The 17,686-nt window shown below is 44.4% G+C and overlaps 1 protein-coding gene across 1 annotated transcript; it reads right to left on the bottom strand.

The window, feature by feature from the left end:
• Nucleotides 1-357: 357 nt before the first annotated feature.
• Nucleotides 358-16,108, bottom strand: sh3rf2 (SH3 domain containing ring finger 2). The gene is made up of 11 exons (XM_083686691.1): nt 15,999-16,108; nt 15,067-15,498; nt 13,827-14,177; nt 12,617-12,712; nt 10,976-11,506; nt 4,146-4,261; nt 3,818-3,988; nt 2,631-2,890; nt 1,879-2,183; nt 1,403-1,713; nt 358-1,129 (listed from the first exon to the last, which is right to left on the bottom strand). Exons 2-11 carry the CDS (start codon nt 15,478-15,480, stop codon nt 949-951), a joined length of 2,736 nt encoding a protein of 911 aa, XP_083542817.1. The 5' UTR covers nt 15,481-15,498; nt 15,999-16,108; the 3' UTR covers nt 358-948.
• Nucleotides 16,109-17,686: the final 1,578 nt, after the last annotated feature.

The raw sequence follows: 17,686 nt of genomic DNA on the forward strand, positions 1-17,686 counted from the left end.
CACTGGATATTTTCTCTTTTTCAGACCATTCTCTGTAAACCCTAGAGATGGTTGTGCGTGAAAATCTCAGTAGACCAGCAGTTTCTGAAATACCCAGCCCGTCTGGCACCAACAACCATGCCACGTTCAAAGTCACTTAAATCACCTTTCTTCCCCATTCTGATGCTCGGTTTGAATTTCAGTGTCTTGACCATGTCTACATGACTAAATGCATTGAGTTGCTGCCATGTGATTGGCTGATTAGATATTTGCGTTAACAAGCAGTTGAACAGTGTACCTAATAAAGTGGCTGGTGAGTGTATATAAATAAATCCATGGCACTGCAAGATATTGTATTTTATTGTGTGACACAACTTAAAATAATCAAGTAGCATTTCTTTGAGCACAGGAGAATTATACTATTTGTATATGTGCCTGTCCTCAGAAAAAGTCATCATAGCATAGAACAGAACACAGGACAGTAGATCACCTTTGCTCAACTTTATTGCAGACAGTGGGTTAAGGATGTTAAAATGCATTCTATTGTTGACGAAAGCATGTTTATTATATCAATTTGACAGTCATTTTGTTATTTTGTCTTCTTTATGGGCAATACCAAGGCACTGACTATTGGGTCTAACGTGTGTTTTGTAGAGGGAACACTCAGTCTCATTCAAAATAATTGGTCAGACTTTCAGGGGTGGTTTGTGCAAATCTGGAAATAACTGTATATGTGCAACTAACATGCTTCTCTGCACATTGAAATACACAAAATACATCTCAGAACTTAATTTAGCCACTGTCTCAAATACAGTAAGAAATTTCAAGGGCAAAAAAAAATATTTTTGTCGTTTGGCAGCATAACAACACATGGACACACTCACATACTCTTCAACAGCTTGATTATTTCACTTAGCAGTTTAACCACATGGAGAACACAAACACACATACTCTAAACAACACATACAGTCAGCTGAACCTCTCCAGGACTTGTAGAACACTGCTATGGAACAGACCCGTGTGGCCGTTGCTCTCCTGGGTAACTAGAACTCGCCCATCGGGTCGAGGCCTGTGGACCTGGACCAACTCTCCCTGCATCAGACTGAGCTCAGCATCAGTCTGGGCCGTGTACATTGTCGCTACTCTGTGTCTGGAGGAATAGAGATAAGAGATGTTACGGTACACAGTCTATTGAACACAAAATGCATATCCTTAATGATTGTCATATAATAAGTGGGACGATATGTAATAGCGCTGTTATTATGGAGAATATTCAGATCAACCCTTAGAGATAACCTTGAAACGATCTGCTTGCTCATCTCGCTTACAGCTAAACCCCTCCTTTGGAATGTCCACTTCAGGACAGATAGCACTCAAACCACTGTTTCTAACTTTTGATTGTGAGAAAAGAAATCCATTGTACCTGCAGGGACTCGACTGAGTGGATGCTGCTGATGATGATGATGACGTTGATGGGGATGATGAAGATTTCAGGTTGGAAGCCAGACCATCTGAGACGGCTGTTTCCAGACCTTTCCTAAGAATAGGTGCCTTGCCTTCTTTCATTATGATACCAGGCCCGTCTCGGCCCAAGGTCAACGATGGGGCCCACACCTCTAAGTGTGGTGGTCCAGGTCGAGTATTGGAGGGGGCCTGAGTGGCTGAGGATAGGGAGGGCGTCCTGGATGCCGGAGGGGAGGAGTCCTTGGTGAGGAACCGCACTGACTTTGTGGGCTAAGGGGTGAAAAACAAAAAATATACTCATTAATGTCGAGTTATGGAATTGCATTAGTTATCAGCTCATAATAAACCAGTTAATAAAGGTCATAAGCAGAAATAAGACCAGTGAAACATCCCCCAAAGGAACTACTACAAAAGAACTACTATACATTCCAGTACCTTTTCTGTATTGCTCTTAAAGGAGTCTGGTCTGACCAGGATGGAGTGTGGGGCGTTACCGGCCTGTCTGTCAAAGGCTTCTTTAGCAGCAGTGTCTCGGTCCCTCAGAAAGCTACCAGCTGAGGGCGCTGTTGCCTCAGAGATCCAGCCCAGTGGTCTGCTGGGGTTTGGGAGGATGCTGCTGTGTTTCTTCCTTGGCAGGGCAGGTGAGTATCCAGGAGCATGGATGTGTGCAAAGTTCTGGGTGTGGGACTGATGGCCTAAGCTGGAGGTATGGGAGAAGTAGTTTCCTCGTTGGGATGAGCCTGAGGGCACATAAACAGTTTGATGTCACTCAAAGTGTGTATCCTGTGAAATACAGGATACGTGATGAGGAATAAGCTTGTACTGGCTATGAATTTGTAAGGATCAACACAAAAATGTACAATGCAGTGGAAACGTACTTCAGCCTTCTCTTTACATTTCTCTGACTAAACCACAGAATTAACCTTTCATCCACCCAACCAACCAGCCAATCAAACGATCTTTAAACTTTATCCGTGACCATAAGACTCTTTCACTTTCTTTCAACTACCGAGCAAATCTATCTATCGCCCGAACCATCTTTACACTTTTTCTACGACCAAAATAAGACTTTGCAAGCCCATGAAGTGGGCATACAATGTCAAGCTTGCACAATTTGATTTGGTTGACTACCATGTGAGAATCCAGCACTATTGAAAAGGAGTTGTGTATGAGTTCCCCACTCTCACCTCTGTGTGGATGGAAGGCCCGCCTCACCGTGTCCCATCCCTGCGACACCCCATGCAGGGAAGGTCTTACGGCACCGGCTGATGACATCACAGGCTGTGTGGCCATAGAGACAGGTCCAGCTGTGTAGGCTGTTCCGTCAGAGTTGACCTTATCGAGAGCGAGGACCACAGATGGAGGCTTGGTCGCTGTGGTTCTCTTTCCAGAGGCTGTGCCGGGGGCTGAGGACACAGCCTTGGACTCAAGAAGTCTGGCAGATGTTCTATGGCATGGATAACATGCGTGTCAATTTAAGGTTTCATCACACATGTTGTAATCAACATCAGCACAAACGCGTTTCACATCAAGCCATCTTCAGAGAACGTAGGACGCCGAACCACATTACACGTAGGGCTGTGACGGTCATGGAATTTTAAGTGTCAGTCGATCGTCATGCAAATAATCGTTTTAACGGTCATACCGGTTTGAAACGGCTAACGTGAAAAAAGAAAAAACGGTGCAGTCGTAAATATTCTAACCTGCTCAGTTTCTGACACTGTCTCCATTTCTGGGATGGTAAGGAAAGGAAATCATTAAGAATATTCAATTATATTATGGTGGGAGCACATTTAGCAGCCAAACATGACCATATTCATGTTAGTGTACCATTTGCTGCAGCTTTGTAGGTTTTTTGGGTGTCAGTGATGTTCCACTTTACCAGTGTATTATGGAGTAACTAATATAGGCCTACACATCCAACGTTTTTAAAAAGAAGAAGAAAGCGCAAACATTTGACATATGAAAGTGAAGTGAAAGTAGCACATTATGGGCTCCCTTTGCGAAGAGATGGAGACAGTTTGATAGATGGATTAGGGTAGCAAAATAATTGTTCAGAATCATTACTTTACACTCCTGCTGTTAGGTAAAGTACATTTATATGAAATAACCCAAAAAAATAATAATTAAAATTAAAATCTATGTATTGAAATGCTTATGACAGTAGTTTCTTTATTTTATTTTTTACCTATACGTATATGCAGGTCACGATGAATCTTTGAAATATTTATCTGAAAAACGTTTCTGTCCTGTCCCATTGATTGTTCATCAATTACAAAAGCAAATACATTCCCCACAAAATCTAAGTTCAAATCAAAATATCCCTTCAACAGTCAGCCAACGAAAAGTGCCATGGCAGGCCACACCCTCTCACCTGAGCACAGGGGTGACGAAGTTGCCAGGCAAGATGCCTACTTTGCCTGTTCTGAGAGACAGGCCACGGAGCCAGCCCTCTTTGAACTTTCCGTACACCCCCACCATCTCCCCCTTCCTCAGCTCCAGTTCCTCCGACCGACGGGGCTTGTAGGAATACAGAGCCGCACACCTGAGGACCCAGAGAAACCATGTTGTGCCGTCATGCTACTACAGTGTTACTTACCCCCAATGTTGCTCTAGTGTTACTACTATACTTCTAATGTGTTACTACTACATCATGACAGTATCAACCTAGTGTTAGACAGTGTTACTCCAGTGTTACTCACACACTGATGGAGAGCTGCTGAGTGGACTGTTTGTTCTCTGTGGAGGTGGAGGTCTGGGGGTTGATCAGGGCCATAGTGATGCTGGGAGGGGTCTCACTATTCATCTTCCTCTCACCCTAAGAAGATGGAGGCAACAAACGGAAACAGACAGAGTTTATTCAAAGGGTATGTACTGTATGTGTGCACATACAGGATGTGAAATGAAGCGGACTATCAACCAGGAATGCAGGGGAGAGGGACTGAGGTACAGACAGATAGACAGACAGCTACCAAGGAGGATAAAAGCCATATATACAGAGAATAAGGTATTAATGACCCACCAAGGACAATGGGATTGTTATTTACAGCACACTGTTGACTTGGTGCCTCCACAGAATGCAGTGCTTAACAGCAGTGCTTCTTTCTGCATACTATCTCCTTTCTGCGGCCCAGTTAGCACTCCATTACATGAAAAATACTGCAACGTGAAATGCAGTGAAACTGCAAGAGACACAGCATACCACATTACCTTCATCCTTTAACTTGAAACCTCCACTCCACTAACGTTCCAGGGAGCTGAAGGACTCTGACAGGCTCCGAGACAAGAGGCTCTGACTCAGGTTTGACGCAGCCTCAGTCTGGGAGCTACCCTGAGGTGTGGCTCCCAACTGTTAAGGACGCTGCCTTTGGGATAATAGCCCTTAATTACCAAGCTGAAAATAGCATTTTAGTCACAGACCTTTGATATTTTTTTCTGTGACTCAAATTCTGCTCCCTCACATAGTTGTAATGTTGTGGTTCTCATTGCAGTGCCAAGGACAGTAGTCTCAAACTGACTGTTCTCGTTACAGTGATACAGCACACAGCCCTGGTGCTATTTAGGATTCCATGCTCAACGATATTAGTGCATAAAAGTTTGCCTGGGGTTGTTTGATGGAAAAGACTTTGTACCTATAGCCTGAAGCACTGTCACCATACAACACATTATATTCACGCACCCTACCCTTGAGGGGGACAAAAGAAGCCTTGATTAAAGCATTGCCTGCCATGGTTATAATCAGAGTCTCTAGCATGCACTTTGCAATGTAAAAAGCAATGCCATGAGGCAGAAGTAACGTGAGACAAAGTTAGCATTGCATGTCCTGGAGAGATGCTGCCTGCCACTGTCTGAAGGAGAAGACAGATCATGACAGTTCATTGCCGTCTTTCCGTCTAACGAATTTTGTAGACAGACAGATCTACAAACTGGCAGATGATCTGAATTCCTCTCTTTGGGCACATTCAGGAGATTGACAGCACTTTTCCATTGGTCAATGTATTATAGTTTGTGACATGTCTTCACATCACATTAGAGCTAGTTGTGTCAAATTATAATAAAGGGGACACACTGAGAGAGAAGCAGACAGATAGACAAACACGGAAACAGAAAGAGAGAGAGGGAGAGAGAGGGAGAGCGAGAGAGAGACAGAGAGAGAGAGATGTAGTATCTTGCCACATCCTTTGGGACAGCCATTGGAACAACACACCAAATTGAATGTTATTCCAGTTTTTTTGTAAATTGCTACACCTGTCGTTAAGGACAAAATTAATAATTGCATTATTATTTTGTATTTATCATAATTAATGTTCTGTCAACACTTATTTAATAAGTTCACTTTGGCAATGTGAGAATGTCTTATTGTGTCAATACAAATGAATTCAATTGAGAGAGAGAGAGACGATTTGATGATAATCACATGAAAATGATAATCACTGCCTTTTAACCATGTTGTGATACAATCTATAATATATGTTTTGATGCAAGTGAATCCAAGCGTGTATGGCAAAAAGTTTCTCACTCCTGTCTTGAAGCTCACCCCACACCTCCTCCCGTCCTGGCCTGTGGTATGTGGTTCACAGCGCAGTCACATGAACGTTAACTGTGCCAGACACTTGTTCTGGCCACCACCAGGACCAAGAGCAACGAACCAGCAGAAGCACCTCTGAAGGGACGCCATAGTGGGGGTCCTCATATTGTACCATCTCCAGTAATAATAAGCAACTCATACAGTATACACATATACAATCAAATATGTAATATATTGTCCTATACAGTACCTATGATTTCGGGAACTGTTTATTAACTTATCATTTAGTCATGGGTTGTGAGCTTATTAGCAAGCAGGTCTTCAAATAAAGTGTTGGCAAACACCATAGCCTCATTTCATAACTTGAAAATGCTGACAGGGCTCGGCTTTATTAGTCACATGATGAAGCCTAAAGCCTGTATGACATCGGCTTTAACTCATTTAGTGCCTAGGGTGAAGAAAGTCGCCCAAATTGTCAACATTCTAGAGTGCCAAGGGTGACTTTATTCACCAAAAATGCATAAATTATTAATTATTTTGTAGCCAATCCAGATATTGTTGCTAGGTAAATACCACATAAAAACCTTGAAACCCAGGCCTGCCCAATCACCTTGAAACCCAGGCCCGCCCAATCACCTTGAAACCCAGGCCCGCCCAATCATCTTGAAACCCAGGCCCGCCCAATCACCTTGAAACCCAGGCCCTCCCAATCACCTTGAAACCCAGGCCCTCCCAATCACCTTGAAACCCAGGCCCGCCCAATCACCTTGAAACCCAGGCCCGCCCAATCACCTTGAAACCCAGGCCCGCCCAATCACCTTGAAACCCAGGCCCGCCCAATCACCTTGAAACCCAGGCCTGCCCAATCACCTTGAAACCCAGGCCCGCCCAATCACCTTGAAACTCAGGCCCACCCAATCATCTTGCTCTTTTTTTCAATTTCAAAGTGCGATGCACAGCCGACGGGTCACTTTGCAGGTAGAATTTTTGCGCACGGGGACAGGGTGCACAGCGGATAGTTTCAAAGGACACTCCATACAGGCACATAGGTCAATGAGTTTTTATATCATACCTAATTACTTATGTAGTCTAATAGATCTGAAATGGCCAAAATGCTGACAAAACTCTTCTCCAACAGTCATTACACATACATTTTACCGGACCGCGGCTGCCTGCCCGCGATTAAATGCCTCTATAATGGAATATCGACCAACATTTATGCTTAGTTCCTCTAAAATCGAGTGGTTATGTTGTCTAAGCTCAGAGGCACTGTAACTTGTTGTGATCGGTGGCATACATAGAGCCTATCCACTAATATATATATATATATGTATATTGTTATGTTATTTGTCAAAATTGCGTGACACCCCAAATGCCACGAAAATCCAAATGCCTCCAAGCTGAGTATGTTCCGCCACTCTTGAGTGACTTTCACAAAGAGCGGCAGTTTATCTCAAAGCAAAGTTCTCCTGGAACTTATTTTTCTAGTTATTAGTGGGCTTGTTTCAGCAAGTCCAACCATTATCCTTGCCAATACTTAATATTCTTCTTCCGGATTTCCCTCTGTAACTCCTTCTACAACCTTTAAGCTAAACATACCAATCCAACTTTACAATATACAGAGGTCTCACTTACTTTTGGTATTGATACCTATTCATTTTTTTTTTTTTTTTTTTTTAACTATTAAGCCTTTTGTAACTCAAAAACGTAACTATCCCTTAACATGGTGATATGTTGACATTCTGACAGCTCCATTGTTACTGCAACTGCCATGGAGCTTTCAGAACCCTTAAATAAAAACAGTAGGAGACCAGCAGAACACATTCTCAGAATGATTACACAACACTCTCTTAGCTACCAGTTCTACCCCACTAAAACCACCCTACACTGTCTACCCACTAAACTACCACAGGTTCATCCTATCTATCCATCTACCCTTCTCTCAACTATCTACAAACCTTCTCTCATCTATCTAACTAACCAACCTTTCATCCAACCAACCAAACTATCTGTAAACTTTATCCGTTACAATAATAAGACGTTCACAGCAAGCTCACAAAGTTTCTTCTGGAACTTCATCTTCTAGTTCACCATCAGCATATTTTCATAAGAGGTGCTAGGAGGAAGACATTATCTGCCTGTGTTTGTCTTGCAGTGGCAGGGGCCAAAGGCAAGAGCTGATGGGCTGCAGCTCTAGGAATAGCTCACAAAGCACATGTTGACTTGGCCAACGTGCGCACGCATTACTGAAACGTGTGCACAAATATAAAGCGTGCGCACAAAATATAAAGCATGCACACAATTTCATTCTATAAAAAGGTCCGTGTTCCCTAGTCCCCACCCCACGGCAGGCTGCTTTTAGTCAGAGGGGAGCTGCACGCTCCTCCGGCTGGTGGGCCGCCGTCTTCACGCGGCCTAGCCGCCCTTCTGCCGACAAGCGGTACAGCTGCCTGTCAGGGGGGCAAGCCGCTTTATTCAGCGTTAGACCTCATCCCTGTCGCTACATGTGAGATTACGTTCACTCCAAAAGCGGGTGATTCATTTGATGTTGATGAATTTACTGTTGCAGCTGGTCTTCTCCTCTTTTCCACCTCAAAGAACGGTCATGGCCACCGCGTGAACGTGCATTTCAGTCACACCTGCATATCAGACACCATCTGCTCTCTTGGAAAAGAGGTGTTGGGGTCACTTTACGATGTACCGAGAGTAATCAGGAATCACCATGTCGGTTGTTTATCGATGTTGTATGGGTAACTGTATCACCCAAACAGAAGTAGGCTAGCAGCACAATGTCACAGGGCAGCCTGCTTTCACTGCACCACACATTCAGGAAGAGGAATAAGACTCCAGAGATGATTGTCATGAATGATTTCATCATCATCATCATCATCACATCCAAAAGGAAAGGTATGGTGGATTGTGTGGAGCACAGTATTTTCACTATGGCCTCCTATACTTTTGTTTTGGTTGTACAGCATCCGTCGGTTGGGAACCCTATCGAACGTTAAACGACGCAAACGGCAGTGAGGGGACTAGGGAACGCTTTTTATAGAGTTAAATCGTGTGCACGTTTTATATCAATTTGCGCGCGTGCTTTAGTCAGTTGTGCTCACGCTTAAAAGAAGAAGAAAAAAAAAAAACACTCAGTCCCGTGGTCACCTCCCGTGATCCGTACCATTGGGCAGCCCTGCTCCTGTTTGGATGGCAAGAGTCTCTCCTTTAAAAGTGGGGGAGCTAGCGCAAAACTCAGGCCTCGGCTCGTCTGCTATTATTGGCACAGCGATGTGAAAGAGAGTGTTACCTGCTCAGTGAAGAGGAAGGAGCTTTCAGGCAGATAAGAGAGGGGGTCTGTTATGTAACCAACTCTGCTGAGTGAGTCATCAGCATAAGCATGTGAGCGAGCAACGGAGAGAGACTGAGGCTCCTAACCTCTTCCTCTTCCTCCCCCTCCTCTCTCCTCCTCCTCCTCCTCCTCCTTTTCTTCTCCCTATTCTCCTCCTCTTTCTTCTCCTCCTCCTCCATCTCTTCCTTAGCCTCCTCCTCCTCCTCCTCCTCCACCATGCCCTTATTGATCCCCCTACTCCTCCTCCCTCTCCTGCTCTTCACTCCCTCCTCCTTGTGAGGCCTCGTCTGTGGCACCCACATGACTCTTTTACTCCCCGACGTGCATAATTGCAGGGTAGAGCAGTACTTTCTTCAAAGGAAGGGAACACTATTATCAGGTCAGCTGGCAGAGTGTTACAGTAGCAGGCTTTGGAATTTGGGTTAGTTTGAAGAATTGTGTGTGTTGGCATTGGATACCACTAAACACTGTTCCAGAATGATCTCATGTTTGCGCTCGGAGGTGTGGGATTGTTTTTGCAGCTACACAAACATCGTAGTGATGGTTGAGTGGAAATCCGCCTTGGTGCTAGCTTTATGGATCTAAATTAGGTGTCATTTAGCTAATGTGCGTTTGTATCAAGCTCATTTTATGTAATGTAGAGAGTCACTGCAGCATTTGTCCAATTAAACATTAGGCAGCCATGAGCGCTGTTCAACTCAATCATTCAAATTAAAAAATCATGCTACGCGGACGATATGAGAAAGGGAGGCAACAAGTGTACATGATGATATATATTAGCTTTCATTTAGCTAATATGCGTTTGTATCAGGCTAGCTTTATGTAATGAAGAGAATCACTACAGTATTTGTCCAATTAAACATACAAACGCATATTAGCTAAATTTCACTCAAAAACATCAATTAAATACACATACTCATAGTTCTGATTATTGAGCAATATCAAAACCCGGAAATGACCCGGAATTACCCAAGTAGATATTCACACCGAATTGGAGTTCCGCTCACTAAAAAACATTGTTCAACACCCTCCTGTGTCCCCCTCGATCTCCCTGAGCAGACCACTAACCCTCGAACACTCCAATTCATCTGTTTGGGAAAATCTGGCTTCCTTCCCAAGAGTCTGATTGTAATCTGTGGTTCCCAGCTGTTTTCTCTTCATCTCCCGTCCTTCCCTCAACTCCCTTCATTCCTCCCTCACTCACTCCCTCCCTCCCTCCCTCCCTCACTCCCTCACTCACTCCCTCCCTCCATCCACTCCACTCCACTCCATCTGTCATCCTCCCTGTGTCTCGATAGGAGCCACCTCATCATGTACATGGGCGCTGCCTCTCATTCATTCCTGAAGTTAAGAGTAATGGTTTCCCTCCCTGTATTCAAGAGGCAACATCTTGAGCTGTTGTGACTCATTAGTCCTATAAAAACACCCATTATTAAAGGACTTTGTTATTCTGAGAACAGTGTTTTCCTAGCGCTGTGAGAACATTTGCATGCCAGAGTTAATAAGAAAGTCCAATGAGTGAACATGCATTAAGAAAATAATGAGAAAGTAAACAACAACAACACTGAGCAGCCAATGTCTGGAGGCTCCTCCCAACAAACACACACACACACACACACACACACACACACACACACACACACCCACATCTGTGGACTCACCTGCGACAGGTGTTTGTGAGTGCTGTCAGAGCGGCGCTTCACACGAAGCGAGGTCACGCCAGAGGGGTGACTAGAGCTGTCGGTGACAGGGGGGCCAGCCGGGTGGGACGGCTGCCCCAGGCCCTGATGGTTCAGGTTGTTGTGTGTGCTAACGGTGGATGACTGCCCCTGGGTTGTCTGGTACTGGGTACTGAAGTTCGAGGGTTGCCCCTGGGTTGTCTGGTACTGGGTATTGATGTTAGAGGGTTGCCCCTGGGTTGTCTGGTACTGGGTATTGATGTTAGAGGGTTGCCCCTGGGTTGTCTGGTACAGGGTGCTGCTGATGCTGGGTTGTTTTCCCTGGCTGGGGAGGGGGAGAGCACTGATATTAGGGGTCTTCGTAGGGCTCTGACGTGCCCCAAGGCTGGGTATCCGGTTTTGTATGTCAGCTGAGCCAGTGCTTCCCCCACTCCCGACGCGGGGGCAAGTTTCTGCAGAGTCGCTCCCCTTCCGGTTCTTTCCCCCAAGGAGTTTGGCAGCTGCCGTGTTTGGCTGAAAGGGAATAAAAACATTTAGGATTTGACTAAAAGCACAGACACAGCACGCTATGTTCATCACCGACAGAAAAAACTGTTGATCACAGAATGAATCACTCTTCACCTCTCCCTTCTTATCCCTCCCTCTGGCAACTTTACCTGCCACCCCTCTATGCCGCCTGCTCTGATGATCTGATCAGTGACAAGGCGGTTTCAAAAAGGCCTACTGCTCACTCCCTCACTCACACACTGTACTTGTTGGTTAGGCAGGCAGGCAGGCGGCTAGGCACCAGTAATTGAGCCAGGCAGTCGTGACTGGTGCTGAGAGGAGCAGGAGGCAGAGTGGAGTGTTGCTGCACAGCCAGGCAGCCAAGCAGGCAGGGCTAATGCTCTCACTCCCTACAGTGATGTGCTGTTATGCCACCCAAGCAGAGAAAGTATTACTGTGGCTTCACGCTTGGTTGAACGACACGAGGAGAGGCAGGCTCAGTGAGAGAGGAGAGGAGACGGGTAGGGGTAGACAGAGCCGGATGATTAAAGGAGAAAAGAGGAGAGAGGGAGAGAGGGAAGAGGAGAAGAAGGTGAAGAGAGGGCTCTGAGAACTAAGCAGTACATTACTACTGTATAGGGATGAATGTGATAGGTTTATACGATATCAATGGTTGTGCCCTGGCCAGGACAGAGTTAACAACTGCAGGCAGCAACAACAGAGGAAGGCAAATGGCAGTCAGATAAGCTAGCTAAGCTAGCTTTGTGAAGCTGAGTAAGCTTCATAGTCACACACTAATGAGTGGTGGGTGACACAGTAGGGATACTGGGATTAGCTCTTTACCTCAGCACATTGCTGTGCAGGAGAGACATTTATGGAAGAATCAAAGAGGAAAGATTTGAGGGAAATCAAAGCAGTGCCCCAGCAATAACCCCAAATTACTGACATCCAGTACTGACATCTATAGTTCAACCTATTAGGTGCCAAAGTATCAATCTGCAGCGAACTGAACATGGGCAGGTATCAAAACGTTGATCATATCTGCCAGAAGCTATCATTAGATGCTTTCAAAGAAAGAAAGAAAGAAAGAAAGAAAGAAAGAAAGAAAGAAAAAAGAAAAAAATAAGAAACACCAACCTCTGTGAACTGGAGAGGAAAAATCCCAACTTTTTCCCCCAGCTTCCCTTCGATCCAGTTTTCATCAACTCGTCTGATTACAGTGATGATGTCGCCCTGCAAATCAAGATTTGACATCAAAGGAAAACATAGGGGCAGAGAGAGGGGGGTGGAGGGAGAGAGGAGGGGTGGAGGGAGAGAGAGGGGGTGGAGGGAAAGAGAGAGAGAGAGAGAGAGCGAGATAGACAGGTAGATAGATAGATAGATAGATAGAGAGAGATAGAGCGATAGATAGAGATAAAGAGAGAGAGAGAAAGAAAGAGAGAGAGAGAGAGAGAGAGAGAGATATCCAACTGTAAGGTGGTTGGAACAGAATGCTAGCTCTGTAGAAGGAGTACTCAGCTGAAATCCCCTACAGCAGAATGTGACATCAACTCCCTTTGTGTCTGCGGGCCCAATCCTTTACACGGACAACCCCTCTCTAAACCCATCTGACCATATGCCTTTGAAAAAAGCTCTGCTCGAATGTGCTTTAATGGAGAGCGTGTGAGTGCTAAGGCCCTTATATAACTCCCTCTGAAATCCTTCACAGTATGAAACACTGCATCAGAGGTCTCCCAGTGCCAGAGTGCCTCTAGGTCTTCTAGTTGCTGTTGTTTCTCTGAGCCTTCCAAGCAATGAATAGAGTGGAAGCCAATCAAGCAACTTTAAATAGTAGCATTGAAGTAGGAACTTTGTCTACTGTTAATGTTGTCTACTGTTAATGTTATGAATGTACTACAATCTTATACTGCTGCATATAACACCAAGTAGTCCCAAAGATCATCCTGGAATATGGGTACCCCTTAACACATTTATTGCCGGTGGTGAATAAAGTCTCCCAAATTGCTAACATTCAAGAGTGCCAAGGCTGACTTTACTCACCAAATCCATAAATATTATGATGCTTCATTTTGTTGCTAGGTAAATACCACATAAAACACTTGGCACTCTAGGTGGTGAGTGTTCTGGTATTCTTTAGCAGTTAGTGAGTTAAAACAAACAATTACCGTGCCAGATAGACATACAGAAGTGATGACTCCAATTGGCTAACAGTCCCTGGGTTCAGAACAGGAAACCCCCCACATCAATTATAACAGAGGGCCCCACCATTAAGAGACAAAATGATGTTGATACATGCTAAGGACTCTACTCTACTCCATATGTTCAGTATACAGTCACACAGACAGACCTTGAGGAAGGTGAGACGGTTCTTGCAGTCTTCCAGCTCCATGGCGTTGGCCTCAAAGTCATACAGGGCTCTGCAGAGTGCCAGTGGCTGGGCTTGGGATTGTTGTAGGGACTGCGACTGGGACTGCGACTGGGACTGCGACTGGGACTGGGGTTGAGGTTGAGCTTGAGACTGGTTTGGCTGGTTGATGACCTGCACCATGTTGGCAGGGACCAGCCCACTGCTGCTGTTGGTGTCTCCATAATACCAATTATCATCCACCTTGTGTCTTAGGGTGACGATGTCACCGGCCGTCATGTCAAGCTCTCCTGCGATGTTCCCTCTGTGGCTGTGCAAGGCTCTGGCAACAACCTGGACAACATGAGCAATCTTCACTTTTTCATGACTGTACATTTGCAAGGTACAGTATATGCAGAGTCTTGTTGGGTAATAAGTTAAAAGAGTTTGGGGCAAGAAGCGTCCCACGTCCAAACTTTTTTCTAGGCTGCGCCTTCCCATGATGTCAGTTGAACAATGTGTCTTGCCAATACAATTGCATCTCCCTCTGGTGAAACATAAAACTCTCAGTTTGACCTACTTCTATACTGACAAGCTGGGACCAGCCACTTTGCAAAAGACATTTGTTAACAAGTATGAGAGAGGCGATGAGATAATAGACCAAGACAATTGGGACCTGAAATAGACCTCGCACAGAGAATCAGCAAAATGCCCCAACCTTCCTACAAACACAGTGGTGAGATAAAACTAATTCCAGAACATTCCAACCAGTGAACTAAGTTTGAATGTGACATGTACTCAGATACATGACTATGCTAATGTTATGTGATATGTTCTGATTGAAAAAGCATGAAAGTAACATAAAAGTCATGGAGATGTTCAGAACCTCGGGCTACATTTAGTAAATGATGTTGAAATAATGAATGAGCTAAGTATCAGTTACAGATACTTCGACCATTTACAAAATGTATCTGTTGACAAGAATCAATTCCAAGATTTGTCATTCTCATGGGCATCTGGCTCTCATAAAGAATCTTTAGAGCTGGGAATATCCTGGATAGGCATGACTTGCTAAAGCCTGCTTCAAACAAACTATTGTAATTGTCCCCAAAATATGGGACTGATACACAATGTGCAATGTAAATCATATGAATATATCATTATCATAGAGGTGAGTGAAATATCAGCATCATAATCAACAAAGCATTCAAACAAAGGGTTGCAGTAAGAACCAGCCCCATACCTCATTATGCCCCTGCCTCTCTCTGTGCTGTGTGGGCAGTGATTGCTGCTGCTGAGCCTCCCTGGGTATGGCGTTCTCCCTGGCTGAGGGCACCATGTAGCGGGCAGATTGTCTGTCCCTGCTTGGCCCCATGGAGCCCTGGTGAAGGCCCTCTAGGAGCCGGACCAGCAGGAGATTGGCAGGCAGCTCCTCCACTGACCTGGCCTGGACGGGAGTGCGACACTCTGGGCAGCATAGCTGGGAGCGGGACGCCTCTTGTCTGTGCAGGCAGGGTTTGCAGAACGTGTGCTGGCAGGGCAGGACCTTGGCTGACCGGTCCAATCGCTCGAAACACAGGGGGCACTCCAACAAATCCAACAGAGCCAGGTCCTCCATTTTAAAATGATTCTCTGCATCAGACAGATTCTCATGCATCAGACAGATTCCAACAAACTGGAAAGGAAGACAATAATACTCTGAAGTCAGGGTTTCTAGCATGATTTCAAAGACATAAGTTAATCCTAGTACTATTTGGCAATATCAAAATGATGTTATCTATATATGTATCAAAGTCTACTGCGACAGAGCGACAATCCATTTTATTAACACCACATGAAGCTCACTCGAGCTGCGCTGTATTGATGCTGCACAGGTGTCATGTCACCTGCGATGACTGTCCACAGGTAACAGGAAGTAGTACAATAACAGAAATTCACCGAACAACAAGCCGCATCACTGGCATTTATAATTTACACCTTGTTGATTGATTAATAGTCAGCCCAGATTTAAAATGATATGCTGTTGACATATAAAGAAATTGCTTTGAGTGTTCGACTGCGCACTCTTAGCTGACGCAGAATGCATGCAGACTGGATGAAACATGACCTCCGCGTCGCCTACCGATAGGCATTCAAAATGTCACATTCTACATTATTTCAAACAGTGATACATACCTATCTTGTAGATAAAAATGTCTTCTATACATCTGTATAAACGTTGGCAACTTCAAACTGCGCAAGTTTGGAGTTGTAGCCTACTTGCGAGTCATTCGTGTCGGTGTACATGTCACTCCTTAACCCGTGAGTGGCTGCGGAGATTTCAAAGCTTGAACGTTTGAATGACAATGATCTCGAAAACTGGAAATACAAGTACTCTACAACCCATCCACCTACCACCACCAAACAAGCGAACCTTATTTTTTCTTTATACAGTAGCAGTTCACACACAGATTGTTGGTAGTTTGCTAATAAGATTCACAGTTTATCAATACCACTACAGGGTATGGAGTCTCTAGGTGATTTAAATCAAATCGAAATGTTTACAGTTGACAGTTTGAACTAATAACTGCCCCACCCTGCATATTTGGTGAACAATATATCATTTGTATGTGTGCAATATTGGGTTGAAACACCTAATTACATTGAAATATATGATCAGATATTAAAAGTGAAGACTCAGGAGAATGTCGCTACAGCAAGGTGCTGCCCCTCCCTGTAACGTAACGTGGTCTCCCTCTGGTGGTGCATTATACTCACTTACTGAACATGTATTTCCTGCCAACCCATGTGATCATAACAATAAAGAGCAATAAAGAAATACCCACAGAAATATCTGAATATGAACTGCCACTTACTGTGATATTGCTTTTTTTGGAGACTAATTTCCACATTATTACAGTTCTATGATGTTGCTTATGATGGTGATGGTGATGATGATGATGATGATGATGATGATGATGATGATGATGATGATGATGGTGATTGTCCCACTACTGTATGTATTCGACATCTCAACTGCAACTTCATTTTAACCCATGACTTGGATTTCATTCACACACTTGACTCCAAACCCCACACTCTCTCTCTTACATCCTAGAAATTAATAATGTATCCATATTGGCCATGTACTGAAAGTTCAGGACATCCATTTAAATGTTTTAGAAATGCATAAATGTTTTATCACTTTTGCACATCAGAAGAACATGGAGAAATCTTAAAATATATGGCTTTTAAAAGAGATAGAGATTCTTTCTATGACTTATTCACATGTTAATGTCGATGTCGATACAGAATGTACAGAAGCATCACAGACTCCCGCAGCTCTGGATGACGAAGGCGTATGATAAACAAGGTAATATCTATCTATCTCGGTACATGGCATTTCAAGGTTAAACTGATTTGGTTCACATAATTCCTGCTGGATCAAAATCCATCTGTATTGCCTGTACATGGAACAGACTTGCAGCTAAACTGCTTATTTTAGTCCGCCTCTCCATCAGTATACAGTTTCAAGGATATGGTGGTGCCATTAGTCCACAGCTCCCCCACACCTAAAACGAGTTAATACATTAATGCCATGTCATCCTAGCCCAGACGGATAGTTTGGCCTCCAGCGAGAAGCTTTGAATGTGTTGGGGCAGGGGGGCAGGTGGGGAGGTGTTGAGGTCCTAGCATGTTTGATTATTCAGATTCATATCTATCTGACAGAAAGAGGGAGTGTCTCCCCAGGGGTAGCCGGGGGCTTAGTGTGCTATCTCTGGGAATATCATTGCTTGTCACATGTTGCAATATGAGGGGGAGATCCTTCCTCTCTGAAGTTTTCAATCAGAAAGTGCTGCTGACTCATTGAATGTGATCTGTTT

This window comes from Argentina silus (assembly GCF_951799395.1).
Source record: "Argentina silus genome assembly, chromosome: 15".
In the NCBI taxonomy this organism is placed as follows: Eukaryota; Metazoa; Chordata; class Actinopteri; order Argentiniformes; family Argentinidae; genus Argentina; species Argentina silus.

Excerpts from the sequence above, each read along its gene's own strand:
- sh3rf2 (XM_083686691.1), bottom strand. The coding sequence starts at position 15,480 with ATGCATGAGAATCTGTCTGATGCAGAGAATCATTTTAAAATGGAGGAC. Across the intron at positions 2,184-2,630 it reads GGCCTTCCATCCACACAGAG|GCTCATCCCAACGAGGAAAC; the intron begins GTGAGAGTGGGG and ends ATGTGCCCTCAG. Across the intron at positions 1,714-1,878 it reads TTAAGAGCAATACAGAAAAG|CCCACAAAGTCAGTGCGGTT; the intron begins GTACTGGAATGT and ends TTCACCCCTTAG.